This window comes from Chelonoidis abingdonii, chromosome 1 (assembly GCF_003597395.2).
Source record: "Chelonoidis abingdonii isolate Lonesome George chromosome 1, CheloAbing_2.0, whole genome shotgun sequence".
Taxonomy (NCBI): domain Eukaryota; kingdom Metazoa; phylum Chordata; order Testudines; family Testudinidae; genus Chelonoidis; species Chelonoidis abingdonii.
In genome coordinates, this window is record NC_133769.1 from 178677175 (window position 1) to 178692568 (window position 15394).

Sequence of the window (15394 nt, forward strand, 5' to 3'; positions counted from 1 at the left end):
GATGAGATTCACACATTTTGTGCAGGCACTTCTGACAATGTCAGGTGGTACTGATTACCTGTGTGGCAGCCTAATTTGCAGGAAGGCCTAAGGCTACCCCACTCTTATTTTCACAAATGTTGTATGGAATACAACAAGCAGCTTTTGCGATACCCATGTTGTAGATTGTGCTGTGACTGCAAGTCAACAGACGTCTTCAACTTGCTTTAAGCCAACAAAGTGCACACTCCACCACCACTCCACCTGGAAGGGCACAGATTATCAAGATGGGGATGGAGAACCTATTAACATCTTTATAACGTGTGGGGGCAGGGGAGAAGTGTGTGCCTCTTTTCCACTTCTGAAAAATTCAGTGCTTTCCAAATTCTGATATCATGCACTTTTCCTGGTCACCCCCCAATGTAAATACTCAAGAACTAGCCAAGAATGGCATAATAATCGAGTGGTAACTTTTCTGATTAAGGTACTTGCTGGTTTGATGTGGCAAACACAGAGAAGCTGAAAAACTGGTCTGAAAAGGTCATTTAATGAACTCAGTTTTTGTGGAGGGTTAAAATACACAGAAAAAATGTTCCCACTGCATTCCCGGTCATCAGCAAACACAGAGGAGAGGAGTCTTGTTTCCTCATCTGGAAGTTCTGCAAATTTCTCAAATTGCTCTGCTCCACATCTCTGTGGTCATGGTCCTGACCCAAAAGTGGTGCTCTGTTCCATGAATTTCTTCTTGAAATAATGAACAAGCACTTACTAGGGTAGTGAGGAAGGGGAAACAGAGCCTCTGTCACATACCTGCGGCAGGAATTCCATGAACTGCTAGTCTTGTTCCCTGGCTAGGTATGTATTGCTAGAACACCCTCTACCACCACTGATGGGCAGCTTATTATGCAGGAAAATCAGTTTTCAGAACCTCCAGCAGAAAATTCTCTTTCTGAGGAGGCGTGAACACTGACAATTCAGCTTGGCCTCCATTTTGAGAATATGTTGCAGAATGCTATAATTTCTGAGGGACCTGTGGGTCCTTTCTCACACAATTCCCTTGGGCTCCCAAAAGGCTTTTCCAAATCTCGCACAGGCCACAGCTTCAGGGCTCTATGATGGGAACTCTAGGTTAGGTACTCAGAAGGCAAAGCAGTTACAGTGTTTGTTTAGAACACTGTGTATGCATGCAGGGCACAATTCAACCCAAATAGGATACCTAATGTGGATTCATTGCACTATTGTTATTTGCACAGGTGCAGTCCCTCTGGTTCAGTTAGCCACGGTACAGTTCTTTATTGTAGACACGCCCAATACCTTTGTTTCTAAAACCAGTAAGCCTCTACCACTTGAACTAAAGAAGACTATTAGGAGTTTATGACTGCCTGTCATGCTTGACCAATATTGTCTCATGATTTCCTTGTACTTTCCTGTGTGTCGGTAACCATCTGTTGTCTTATACTTTAGATTATAAACTGTTTGGGGCAGAGACTGTCATTTAGTTCTGTGTTCAGGCAGTGCCTATTGAATACAGTCCTGGTTCACGACTGCGGCTCCTAGGAACTATGAAAATATAAACTATACTAATAATAACAACACAGACATGCATGCACAGCCCTGCTTCAGCTCTATCTTCGTTTTGGTGCATGCTCACACAATAGGGACGAGAAAAGCCTTATTTCCCCAGCTTTATTTTGCTACAAAATGTCTTATTGCTGAGCTGACCTCCACCTGCTGCAGCAGCCACTATGACGTGGAAAACGAGGAAGTATATTCACAAGTTCTTACCTAATGCTTATATGACACAGTGGTTGAAGCCACAATGTTTCCCTTCCAAAATATCCACTGTCCCTGTGTGAGAACTCTAGTTCTGAGTCAGTAAGGAAGTAACTGAAAAATAGAACAAGCCTTTAAGCATTTCTGCATGTTCACAATCTTCAAGACACACCACGCAGTATGGATTTAAGTTAGTGGAATGCAGAGGTTTCCTCAAAAAAGTACAGTGTATGTGAAATATTGGAACAAAAATAATTTCTGAAATGTCATCTAATTTAATCTTCCAGCCTACGTTGTTTGCACTTATTATTCTCCAGGGTAAGCTATTTTTCTTTCTTTCTTTCTTTCTTTCTCGGTAATTCTTTAAGAGTGGAATGTGTTTATTCTAAATTCAGATTAGACATGTGATTCTGTTCCAAATTAAATCAAGAGGAGTTTTGCCAATGTGTTCGGTGGTTGCAGGATTGGGGCAATACTGAAGCATGTTTTAGGATAAAGTAGAACTACTTGCTCAGAGTGTTTCAATCTGTTTATTTCCATATGTAGCCTTAGCTTATAGTCATGTTGTTCATTGCAAAAGAAATGACATCAATATAAGAGGATTTCAGTGTATCTGTAAAATAACCAAAGACAAGCATAAAAAGAAATTCATTTATTATAATAAAATATATTGTACATTTAATGTTGGGAAGAATACTGCACTGAATTGTATTTAGATGATAATAAGAAGCTGCAAAAACTTTAAGGATGATAGGTGCGTTATTTCTGAGTTTATATTTTTTGTGTGTTTCCAGAAGGCAAAAACAAATAACTTTGACTAGTATCAGCTGCTGAAAATTGTCCACACTTGGCATTAGCATATACTGGCAGTGACATCTTTTCATCAAAAAATCTTAAAGCACTTTAGAAACATTACTTAATTAAGCATCACAAGGCTGCTAAGAGAGAATAAAAGTTGTAAACCATTTGACAGATGGGGAAATTGTAGCATTAAGAAGCAAAGTGACTTGCCCAAGATCATACAATGAGTCAGTGGCTGAGCTGGGAATAGGACCCAGGCATCCTGACTTTTAGTTTCCTGCTCTAGCCATGAGGATACATTTCTGTTTTCGAATTTAGAAATCTGCATCATTTATTTCAGTGTGGTGCCCAGAAACATATTGTGTTGTTCTGTAACTAAACACATTTTGCATGTATTATATTTCCAGTGCACAGTGATGTGACAGCTGTAAATGGGATGCTGGGTAGTTCTGTTACACGGCATCATGAGTATCCTGACTTGGAACACCCTGTTCACGTCACTTGGAACAAGGGAAAGACTTTGTTAAATAGCTGGACACGTCGTACCAGTAAGTTTACTATCTTTTTTAATGGAACTGTAGCATTTTACAAAACAGTGAAAGAGAATGAGGGACAATATACTGTGAATGTGTGCAACAGAACTGGAAATCATGTCTACCAAAGAGTTTTTCAGTTACACAGACATGGTAGGCATAAAAGTACTATCCTAATGTCTTACTCTGTAGGGATGCGTGGTGCAGATCCATCAAAGTTTGTTATGCCATATTATGTTTTTCAACTTGTTATCATATGCTCCTCACTTTAGAGTCTGCTAGTTTTGAATTTGTTTGGTCCCATGAGTGACCCAAGGTTCTTAGATGCACTCAATGATTATATTCATTAGTCATTCATAGCACCCACCCTTGGGCCAAGATTTCCAAAGCCAGAAGCCTAAAGTCAGTCTCCTACAAATTTGACTTAGGCTCTGAAATAAGCAACCTGATTTTCAGAAATGCTGAACACACATCAGCTCCAATTGAAATCTGCTGGATGCTCAGCCCGCTGATTTAGAGCTAAATTAGTTTTTGAAGTGTAATTTTAGGCATCTGTTTTTTAAATCTTGGCCTTACTGTCTCTAAATCTTGTTTTAGAATGTGCCAGCCTATACCATAAGAAATATGAAAATAAATGATTTTTTATTTTAAATTGTGATTTGAAAAAACAGCAGTTAGAACGCAAGATGCATTTGCAAACTAAGTCAAGCAAGATTTCTATAGATTTACATTGAAAATTCAAAGTCTGCACTCTGCTTGAATGGAGTGGAGAGCTGGGGGGCTGGTTGTGGTTCCCTGATTCTCAGCCACCAGGCCCAGTGCAAGCTAGTTTCTCAGGGACCTCATGCCAGTGGAAGATTGAACATTAGTGCACTCTACCCTGCCCTCCAGCCAGTCTGCCAGCACTGCACTCCTGATACACCCTCTCCCTCCTCTTTTGCCAGTAGTGGTGGGGCTGCAGGCACATGAGGCAGCTGTATATCCTCTGCCAGAGGGAAATTCTCCATTGGCCATCTCAGCTTTAAGGTTGAGTGGCACAAAGTGGCCTTAGCAGACTAGAGAAGCCGACCAAATGACATCACTTCTGTGTTTCCAGTTACAGTGAGAATGCCCTTCTTTCTTAAGGGAGGGAGAAGTCAGAGAAGAAGTTGGTAATTTTTATATAAAGTGGATGGATGGATGGCCAGAAGGACAGATACATGAGAGACCTTAGTCTCTTACTGCTATAGCTAGCTGTTCATTTTAAGCCACATTTTGACACACAGCCGATCTTACTATAGTCATTATGAAGCAATCTGTGTGAAATCTCATGTGGGTGATTTTATGTTAGGGTAGAATTTGATATAAAGTGGACATGGATGTTTAGATTATATGAGTGTGCAAAATGAATTGCTTGCACTTTCTGAAAAGTTTCCTAACTTGTTTTTATTTTTTGGCTCCTACTACTGCAGAAATGACTTGGTCTAGAAACTCCAATTTTTTTTTGGTTCTACTGGCCTCAATGATGCATCTGCTAGTTATGGTGAATTTGGGTCAGAAAATAATTAAATGCCGAGCATATATTAGGGACTTTGCATACTGGCTTTTATTTACTTTGCCAAATACCTGTATGGAGCTGCTGTTTTTTCTAAGCATGAATTTGAGCAGGATGCCTGTGGCTGCATTGGAGCTGTTCTCAGTCACACGTTAGGGCGAAAGGCTTCTTAAAGCTCATATCTGTGCCAAGTTCAGCTTAGTGTGCCACAGGTTGTTAGAGCTGCTTGTTTCTGACAATAGGGTAGCCAGATTCCAGGAATCCGTCCCCCAAACCATGATAAACCGTAGGACCCTGAATGTAAGCAAATGTTCTCATGCACATGTATTCTTTCTTTATTATCAGGGGCCACCGAAGGGATGCGAACTGTCAGAGGAATTGTAGGTGACTGTGTTATGCTTGATCTGTACAATTACATGAACAGACATATTCATGTTACCTGGAAGAAAGACAATAAGCAAGTGGCCAAGATGAAAGGTCAGCCTGTACACGGCTCTGGAACATACAGAGAGAGATTTCATGCATTCTCCAATGGCAGCTTGAGTGTTTGCCCCATGCAGCCGGGGGATGAGGGTCAGTACACGGCAGAAGTGTTTGGTCATGATGGGGCAGGTTTGGCCCATCAAAAAATTCAGCTAGAGTATAGCGGTAAGTATCAGCCCACTATGCGATGCCTGTAGGTTATATCAATAACATGCAAATGTGAAAGTGTAGTTTTAGTATGTGACAGTGTATTGTTCAGGTCTGTGACTCCTATCTGCAGCTGAAAAATTGGTCTGAGAAGGTCATTTAATGAACTCACTTTTTGTGGAGGATTAAAATACCCAGAAAAAAATGTTCCTATATTCCTGAACTGCATTCCTGGTCTTCAGCACCATGTGATCCCACAGTGGGTTATTAACCAGAAACATCAGAAAGTCGATCTCCTGGTAAAGATAGAAGACTTACTGCAGATAAAATAAGAAACACATATTTTTATAACCAAACATGAACCAAACCTTTTTAGAGATTCTAATGTACTAGGGTACATTTAATTTTACATTTTTGCATAGTATACTCTTTTCTCTTCTGGGGTCCAGCCCAGACTGAAGCCAGAACTGCTCAGATTACCATGGGATGGGACGGTCTAATGGTTTACCGACGACGATTGCAATACAGAATTTCAGGGCCTTTCCATAGAGAGCTTTCTAATAAGATTTTCAGACCAGTGTTCAGACTACAAAGATTTGGGTAACTTTTGACTAAGCCTCAAATACAATAAAATATCCAAATGCGTGGACACTTTTCAAAAACAAACCCAAACTCCAAACCTTCCTTGAGTTTCCAGTACAAGAGTAAATCAGAATATGTAGGAGAAGAATTCACTTTACACTGCTATTTATTGATGTGACTATTGGATTTTGTATGTGCCCAACGTCTGCCAATAATTTAAAATGTTGAAATGTGGTCCAATTGTACATGTGTTTAAGAAAGTTCTGCCTGCTCTAGTTCTCCTTTTATTCCTTGCTCTGCTGTGTTTTCATCTCGCAGACTAAACAGATGCAAGCCACCTTCAAGTTGTCTCCTTATTTACATAGGAGAGCATCAAGTGCTGCATGAAGCTGTGCTGGTGGTTCAATTGGTGGCACTTCCAGCTGTATCAGAACTGAAACTAGACCGTGGCCAGGTGCTAGGGTACATTGTTTTGCAGGAAGTGCTGACTTTTGGATGAGAGAAAAAACTGAAGCCAAGACTACTCAGAAACATTAAGATTCTATACTAGATTTTGTAAGAGAAGGGGCATTAGTTGTAGTAATCTGATCAAATTGTGCAGTCTGCCTTCTCTAAGTTCTCCCAACTATTTTAATTGGATTATTGCCACTTTTTGACCTGAGTAGCTAGTCAAAGTTGTGGCCCTGTGGGTGTTGCGGTTGGGAGTAGAAATTGGTGATGGTAAGGCATTTCTTTGATGCAGTTTTGTTTATTGTGTTTCTGCATGCAGAAGAAATAAAATAGTCGGAAACATCTTGTTTTGCTCACAACACCAAGAGTTCTCTTTTCAGCCTGCAGCCCTGACCCAAACACCTCTTCCCAGGTTTCTTCCAGGATCTGTTACACACTTTTAGCTGCTCTTTCAGGCTGCCTCTCTCACTCCATCTATTCGTGTCTGACCTTAGTTTTCTGTGAGATCTTTCTTCACCCATACACACACACACAGACACACTCACACATACACACACATACACTCCGACCCATGACAATGCTCAGCCTAAAGTTCACATACATCTTCTGTCTTAAGTGGGACTTATGTTATGTTAATTGAAGAGTAAGTTCACACTGACCAATCTCAATGGAGTTTTGTAACTAGGTTTCACTCATTTTCTAACAATATAATATTGTTCTTCACTTGCTGTTCTAAACTGTTGTGCAACGTGGCAGTGTGTGGTGTCTGAGTGTTTGCTCTCGATGTAGTGTATAAACTACTTTATGATCATTTGGGATGGAAAAGGTATGATAAATATACAGGAAAGCATTATTTTTATTTTAAATCCATATGTACAAAACTAGGTTTAACAAACATACTCCCTAGCACTTGACTTCATTCCTCCATTTTGAAAAGATACAACAGAAAAGAGATCACTCTCAGTTAAAAGAGAACATAAGGAATGCTCCCTCCCTTAAATTTAGCAGAGATGGCTTTTCCCCTTCAGGAAATAGAACAGCACCTGTTCAAGAAGTAACAGGAATTGTTGGCGGCTCCATGGTCCTACCTCTAGCAGCGATGGATTGGAAAGACTTGGTCCAGATAATGTGGAAGAAAGACAGCTTGTTGGTTGCTGAGTTAAATTACTCTCAGTCGGAGTCCGATGGGAGATCCACCTACAGATCTCAGATCTTACCTAATGGCACGCTCAGACTGGACAGGATTCAGGAAAATGATTGTGGACGGTATTCAGTAGAAGTGCGAGACAGAGATGGGAAGATTATATACCAGAGAACGATTGATGTGAAAGTGGGTGAGTATTTCTCAATTTAAAATGTTAACAAACATGGGACAATGTTAATATTCTGTCTACTTTAAAAGCTATTTTATCCCTCAGTTAAATATTGCAATAACACTCATTCCAGGTTCAAAATGTGAGCACAGAAGAACCATGTCAGAGACATTCCATAACTAGTTAACCATTAATTAATTAACGCATTCATGAAATAGAAGCTAGAGCTGGGTGAAAAAGTTCAGCTGAAATATTTTTGGTAAAAAATGAAGATTGGGCGACACTGAAATATTTTGTAAATTTGTGTTGATTTTACAGAATTGTTTTGCTCAAAAAATGTTAAAAAAATTGAAAGTTTTTTTTCAACATTTTTGAAACAAAATTTTTTTGATTCAAAACTACTTATTTTGAAATTTCCTTTAGTTTTAATTGTTAAACATCAAAAATATTTTTAAATGCTCAAAACTGTAATAAAATGTTTTGGTCAAACTAAATGTTCAATTTGACCTAAAATATTTTTTTCTGACACTTCAATGCACTGAATATTCTGAAAAACGTTGGTTCTGGGTCGACTCAAAACAAAGCTTTCATTTTGATTTTTTTGTAACTGAAATACTTTTATACCAATATAAAACCTTTATGCCAATATAACTGTGCCCATATTAGCAGGGTCTGGACCTTCATACTTGTATCATTAAAGTCGTACAAATTTTGTGTATGGAAAAGCCCTTAGAGAGTAGATAGTAGAATTCTGACACTAAACTGGACCAGAGAGGAAGGAAACATTGCTTCAGAGCTTTCCCTTATTATTTTTTCTAAAAAGATTAGCCTTCTTACCTGCCAAGAAACACTAAACTCAGTTTGGGTTGAAATGAATTATTATGAAAAGGAATTCAGATTAGGGTTAGCTTTCTCCCCCATTTGTTTTAATGCCATCAGAACCTGTAGTTGCAATCAGCTGCAGCAGTGGTTCCCAACCTTTCCGGATTACTGTACTACTTTCAGGAGTCTGATTTGTCTTGCATACTCCCAAGTTTCGTCTCACTTAAAAACTACTTGCTTACAAAATCAGACATAAAAAAATACAAAAATGTCACAGCAACTATTACTGAAAAATTGCTCACTTTCTCATTTTGACCATCATCATTATGTTCCTATTATGCTTCTGGCATTTAGGACAGTGATGAAGCTCCTCCACTCCTGTCTGTTTCTGGCAAGTCTTTCATTGGTTCCCTAGCTGTGCCCCAGGTTTTGCAGGTCATCTTTCTAAAAACAAATTTTTATTGTATAATTATAAAATAAATCAGTTGGAATATAAACATTGTACTTACATTTCAGTGTACAGCAAATAGAGCAGTATAAACAAGTCATTGTCTGTATGAAATTTTAGTTTGTACTGACTTTGCTAGTGCTTTTTATGTAGCCTGTTGTACAACTAGGCAAATATCTTGATGAGTTGATGTACCCCTTGGAAGACCCCTGTGTACCTCGAGGGGTGTGTGTACTCCAGGTTGAGAACCACTGAGCTAAATCATTTTAGCTAACAGCTCCCTGATTTAAATGGAAGAGAGGGGGCTCAACTGTGCGGGGGCTCAACTGTGCAGCTCACTTCCCTAGTGTCCCTTGTCAGAGCCGGCTCCAGGCACCAGCTCAGCAAGCAGGTGCTTGGGGCAGCCAACAGTGAGGGGCAGCATGTTCGGGTCTTCGGCCACAATTCAGTGATGAGTCCCTCACTCCCTCTCGGAGCGAAGAACCAGCCACTGAACTGCTGCCAAAGACTGAAGCGGCGGCAGTAGAGCTGCAGATTGTGATCACGGATTTTTTTTAATGCTTGGGGGGCAGGGCCAGTGCAACCATTTAGGCGGACTAGGCGGTTGCCTAGGGTGCTGAGATTTGGGGGCACCAAAAAGCGCCCCCCAATTTATTTTTAAATGGTCGAGCAGCCCTGCTGCTAGGACAGAGAGGGAGTCTGAGCTGCCTGCGGGAGCCAGCAGCCCAGGGTGTCCCCTGGATCAGGGCGCTGCCGCGGCAGCCGGCAGCCAGCAGCCCAGGGTGTCCCCTGGGTCAGAGTGCCGCCGCAGCAGCTGGCAGCCCAGAAGCCCCCTGGGTCAGGGCGCCGCCACGGCAGCCGGCAGCCCAGGGTGTCCCTTGGGTCAGGGTGCCGCCGCAGTAGCTGGCAGCCCAGGAGCCCCCTGGGTCAGGGTGCCGCCACTGCAGCTGGCAGCCCAGGGTGTTCCCTGGGTCAGGGCGCCGCCGGAGGGGGCAGCAGGCAGCTCCTGTGGAGCTGCCGCAGTGGTGCCTGCGGGCGGTCCGCTGGTCCGCGGCTTGGATGGAGCTGCTGCAGTCGTGCCTGTGGATGGTCGGCTGCTCACGCGGCTCCGGTGAACCACCCGCAGGCACACCGGACCCTCCGCAGGCACCACTGCGGCAGCTCCACTGGAGCTGCAGGACCAGCATGTGGGGCGGCGAAATTGCCGTCCGCCTAGGGTGCTCAAAACCCTAGCGCCGGTCCTGTTGAGGGGGCAAAAACCCTGGAGTCATCTTGTCCCTTGTCCAGGGGCAGCAAATTGTATGGGTCTGTGGTGCCCAGGCTCTAGCAAATTCAGGGCCCGGGGGCCCGGCTCCACCAATGTTTGGAACCGGGTCTTTCCCCTGGCCCCGCCTGCCGCCCTTGCACCCTCGCACAGAGTGTCCCCCGACCCCACCAGGTGACCTCCCAACTTCCCCAAGCTTCCCTGTCTGCCCTGGGTAGTGGGTGGTTGCCCCCTGCAGCTCCGCACTGCACTTCCTTTCCAGGCACTGCTGTGGCCGGGTACAAGGGAGTGGTGCTGGGGGCAGGCTGAGGTGGTTACTGCACTTGCAGAGGGAGAAGGGGAGGAGGCGCATGGCAGGCATTCCGCCCCCCCGGCAGGCAACTCCTGAGCAGCAGCCTGGGGAGGTCTTGGGTGAGTGTTGGACCAGGGGAACCAGGGGGGACCTCCCATCTCGGAACTTGCTGCTACCGACAGGGAGAGGGCTGGGGGGAGTCCTCCTCTCTGGCCCCCGCCCCAGCCCAGAGACTGCACCCAGCACCCAAACTCCATCCCAGAGCCCGCATCCCTCCCACACCCAAACTTCCTCCCAGATCCTGCACCCCAAACTGCCTCCCAGAGCGTTAAGCAGGAAGGAGAGTGTGTGTGTGAGGGGAGAGGGGGCGTGGTGGGACTTGGACCAATTCTGGGCACCACCAAAAATTATACAAACCTGTCGCTCCTGCCCCTGTCTTCCTGTAATCTGCATCTTATGCTGTTATTTTTCTGTGTGGACAAGACCCCCTAACCATGCCGGTATACATCAATTGACCTTTCTCCTCCTTGTTCTCTGTGCAGTAGGGCATCCCAGAGTGCACTGCCTCAGGTGCTGTTGCCGCCACTCTTTGTGCATGTCCTTCAATCACTCTATCTCATACTGAGGCACTAAGGGACAGCTGCCCAGATTTTCCCAGAATGTGCAATAGGGTGACCGAGATAGCAAGTGTGAAAAATTGGGACGGGGGTGGGGGGTAATAGGAGCCTATGTAAGAAAAAGTCACAAATATAGAGACTGTCCCTATAAAATTGGGACATCTGGTCACCTTAATGTGCAAAGACAGTCAGCATGATAGGTATGGACTCATAAATTCAGTTGGTGTATGGTTGTGTTGTGAAAATAGCTGCTGTGTAGATGTAGTTCACCAACTGAACAGAAAAATGACTATATTTGTCACAAGGGCCTTACTCAGATCCAGAATAGTTTGCTTTTTTGTTGACACTGGCAGCTTTCATTTTCAGACAATAATAATCACAGCAACCAAACAGTTTGATTTCAGGTACTGTACATACAGTTGATACTCAGGCATTCTCAGACTGCACCAAACTTTTACAAAACGCATGATTGCCATCCCCTAAGTCAGCTGAGTTATATGATAATGACAAAAACCTTTAATGCAGGTAAAAGTTTAGCTAGAAGAACTTCTGTCTTTGGACTGAATTCATTCCTATCATGGCTCCACTAGAGTTATACCAACGTGGAATATGACCCAGTTGCTTTAAAAAAAGGATGGGCAAACTATGACCTGCGGGCCAGATCTGGCCTGCGAGCCATTTTAAACTGGCCTGTGAGCCGCACCACGTGGCTCGGCCCTGCTCCGGCACTCCGGCACTCCGGCCAGGGCGCTGGATTGGGGGTACACAATGCGGCTCTGCCCTGCTCCGGCCAGGGCGCTGGGTTGGGGCCACACCACACTACTCCTAGAAGCCAGGGCATGGCCCCATTCCAGCTCTTACATGCTCTAATAGGAGCTGCAGGGGAGTGCCTGCAGATGAGGCAGTGTGTGAAGCCACCTGGCCGCACCTCCGCTTAGGAGCTGGAGAAGGGACATGCCACTGCTTCCAGGAGCCACTTGAGGTAAGCGCCGCTCGCAGCCTGCATCCCCTCAGCCCATTGCCCCAGCCCGGATTCCCCTCCCACTCTCCAAACCCCTCGATCCTTGCTCAGAGCACCCTCCTGCACCCCAAATCTCTCATCCCCAGCCCCACTCCAGAGCCCACACTCCCTCCCACATCCCAAACCTGATTCCGTGAGCATTCATGGCCCGTCATACAATTTCTATTCTCCGATGTGGCTCTCGGGCCAAAAAGTTTCCCCTGCTTTAAAGTAACGTTATAGTCAGATCCTCTTCTTGCCCAGTTATTCAGCTCCCTGTGTCCTTTTACATCACATGTTGACTTCATACAGACCAAAACAAGATTGTTTCTCCTCATAGCTCCTCAAGGGTAAGCCAAGCTACAGTACAGTGAGCTAGTGCCTATACTGACTCACAAATCTTCAACAGAATCACAAGCTTGCATCTGACCACAAAACCTTTGTTTCTGGTCATGTTGTATGAGGCAGAAGGAGCACTGCTGGATTGTCAGAAACTGTGCTGGGTTTGCAATGCCAGCTGTTAGGAAAACTCATCTGACTTGTAAACTGGGCCACTTTAATTTGCAGACCCTGAGAAAAAAAATAGGGAATCCCACAGTTTTGTTGCGTAAGGTCACTTTTCTGACTCGACTGCACTTGAAGGGAAGTCAGAAAAACAGAAAAGATAAATAAAGCCTTGTTGTACCATTGGTTAGTGTATGATCTTTTTATACTGTCTGTATATGAGAGGAAATTACAAAAAGAACCACGTGTAACGCTAACAGAATGGGGCAGAAGGAATTTTAAATCAATTATTTTCTTTTGCCATTGTATTTTCATTTTAGGACAAGCAACAGTGGCCTCACCAGTTATCTCGCATGTACTGTTATTCACCATAGTGGGAGTGCATGTTGCTGTATTCATTGCTGTGTTGGGTTCACTTATGTGGCATTTTCGAAAGTGCAAACACAGAACAGGTAAGGATTCCCTCTTCAACTCCGTAACAGAATGGGGTAAACCATTGTCACTAAAAATCAGTACATAGGGACAGTCCACCTTACATTGTGGTTCCTAAGTTATTTTTTGGCTAGCTCTGTTTTCCTGACTAAGGACCAGATTTTTAAAGGTGTTCAGTTGCTTAACTTCCATTGATTTTCTGTGGGAGTTAGGTGCCTAAATAACTAAAAATCTGGCCCTAACACCCTAACTGTACCAGGAAGCTGCTGCCATCTAATAGGCTGTGGAATTTGGATTGCTTCAAAATGCAATCTCAGTCATGAGACTAGGATTTGGAAGAATGGAATATAATGACCTGAGATAGAATTTGGCCACGATATCATGAGAACACTCTGACTTTTGTTAAACGGGCCCGGGATTTATAAAGGTCTGAAGTGTCCAGGACTTTAGTTTTGTGTCTCATGTAAGAGTTGTATCTCAAGCAGAAGAGTATCCCTGGCTTTGGGCTGAAGTGGTTCAGTAGTGACTACAGTTGCCAGAACATTGCCATGTTTGAACACGGTTCTGAAAAGCTGAGTTTGCTGATCTGATGCTGATCAGTGAGTGTAGACTAAGACAAATTACATTCAGTGATGAGTCCTTAATCCTCGCTAGTTGACACAGGACTGAACACGATTTGTCCCAGTCTACACAGGCCTCTAAGTCATCGTCAGCACTGTGTCAGCTAACTCTGTCCCTCAGACCCTTATTCAGCCATTGTATCACTTTGTAATGGGGTCGTAGCCCTACTGAATCTCCAATCCTCTCTGCTGCATCTGAGTTTAGACTGGAGATCTCCTGTCCAAGTACCGACAGACCATCTTTTAGCTCGAGAGTTTTGATAAGCACAAACCTCTATATGGCATTGTCATGGGCATGACTCTAGGGGATGGGAGTGAGGAGCAAATGCCTCGTAGTCTAGTTGAGGGGAGATAACTTTGTCTTTGTTTCCACACTCTCCTGCCTAGATGGGAGGAGGAGTTCAGTATGTCCCAGAAAGACCTCCCTTAGGCAAGTCTCCCCATCCTCCAGAAGCCATTAGTCAGCTATTGACTGGAAGTGCTTTGCAGCACAGAGACAGAGGTGGTCATGCACACAGGCAGCATAAGGAGCAACAAGTAGGCCATGACGCATCTTTCCTGCCAGCTGTGTGAGGCAGGGAAGAGAGAGGAGACCAATCAGCCCTTTGCTCCCATACCCCACAGGCAAATGGAGAGAGAGAGGGGGCAGTTCACCCCAGCATAGTATACAGGAAGGGCAGAGAGAAGGAATAAAAGTAGGAATAGAAGGGGAGAGCAGTATTATTACCATCTGTAATGTCAACACACACACATTTTCAAAATAATGCACCTCTGGGAGGGTCAATGAAGAACAGATGTGGTCTTCCTGCTCCATGAGGGAGGTGAGAAATTCAGTGGGATGAATGGACAGGTCTTGGGGGGAGAGGGGAGGAGAATGTGAGAGTGAGGGGAAATCAAAGAGCAGAATAAAAGCAGAGCGATCATCCTGAAGGGACAAGTAAACAGGCAGCAACGTATGAAATTGGAAAGGGAGGCAAAATGGGGGAAGCAAAATGTCCTGAATGGCAGAGTGGTAAGAAATAATAGGCATAAACTGTGCAGTTCAAGAGGCATTAAAATTAGCTGTGTAACACATTCATTGTTTAAAATTCATCTTCTGGGCTTCACTTTCCCAGGACTCTTAGATACTAGGAGGGTTGATGGGAAGCAGGCCCCAGTAGATTGTGCTAGTTTTGTGTTTCATTGAGAGTCTTTCCCAAATGTCTACTGCTTTTCTTATTTTATTTGGGTTAAGGTCGCATGACAAACCTAAGCTTCCAGCACGTGACTTTGGGCCGAAGTGACTATAACGAGGACCATGTAGAATGTGGAGAAGGAGACACGAGCAGCCCTGACCAAGGCGAGTATCCCGGTGGCCAGAGAATGGTTCTGGGACCAGGAGGGTAAAGACTCTGCTGACAACGTGATGTATTTGATACTGCTGGCTGTGTGTGAAGCAGAGCCCAGAGAGGAGAGGAATTCTTAATCATGAAATCAACTAGTATTATAGCAGTTACCTATCACAAGCCCTTAGAGATGGTAGCAGGGTATTCACACAAACACCGATACCGGCACTGAGCCCTAATACCATGGAGGTTGGCTGGCTCCATGTGCCTCCCCTTGTACACAGTTCCCCTCAGTGGTCCAAGTGTTAGGGCTGTTATAACAGGCCCTTTCTGCCCTTCACATCAAGCTCCCCATGGGGTAAGATTGCTAATAATGACAGAGTGCTGTAGATTAGTACAGTGACACTCGATGCAGGCTTTTGGCCCTCTCAGCCCTCTTTTTTCAATATCTTTCCCAGGGTGGGTTGACTTCTAT

General features: G+C 44.1%; 1 protein-coding gene across 1 annotated transcript; it reads left to right on the plus strand.

The window, feature by feature from the left end:
* Nucleotides 1-1975: 1975 nt before the first annotated feature.
* On the plus strand, nucleotides 1976-15022 carry LOC116839113 (uncharacterized). Its single transcript, XM_032804807.2, has 6 exons — nucleotides 1976-2070; nucleotides 2961-3101; nucleotides 4966-5268; nucleotides 7311-7616; nucleotides 12863-12994; nucleotides 14829-15022. The coding sequence occupies exons 1-6, from the start codon at nucleotides 2016-2018 to the stop codon at nucleotides 14978-14980; spliced, it is 1089 nt and encodes a 362-aa protein (XP_032660698.2). The 5' UTR covers nucleotides 1976-2015; the 3' UTR covers nucleotides 14981-15022.
* Nucleotides 15023-15394: the final 372 nt, after the last annotated feature.

What these genes read in the sequence shown, in the direction of transcription:
- LOC116839113 (XM_032804807.2), top strand. Translation starts at nt 2,016, where the DNA reads ATGTCATCTAATTTAATCTTCCAGCCTACGTTGTTTGCACTTATTATT. An exon ending in AACGATTGATGTGAAAGTGG is followed by an intron (nt 7,617 to 12,862) that starts GTGAGTATTTCT and finishes TTTTCATTTTAG; the next exon opens with GACAAGCAACAGTGGCCTCA. An exon ending in AAAGTGCAAACACAGAACAG is followed by an intron (nt 12,995 to 14,828) that starts GTAAGGATTCCC and finishes ATTTGGGTTAAG; the next exon opens with GTCGCATGACAAACCTAAGC.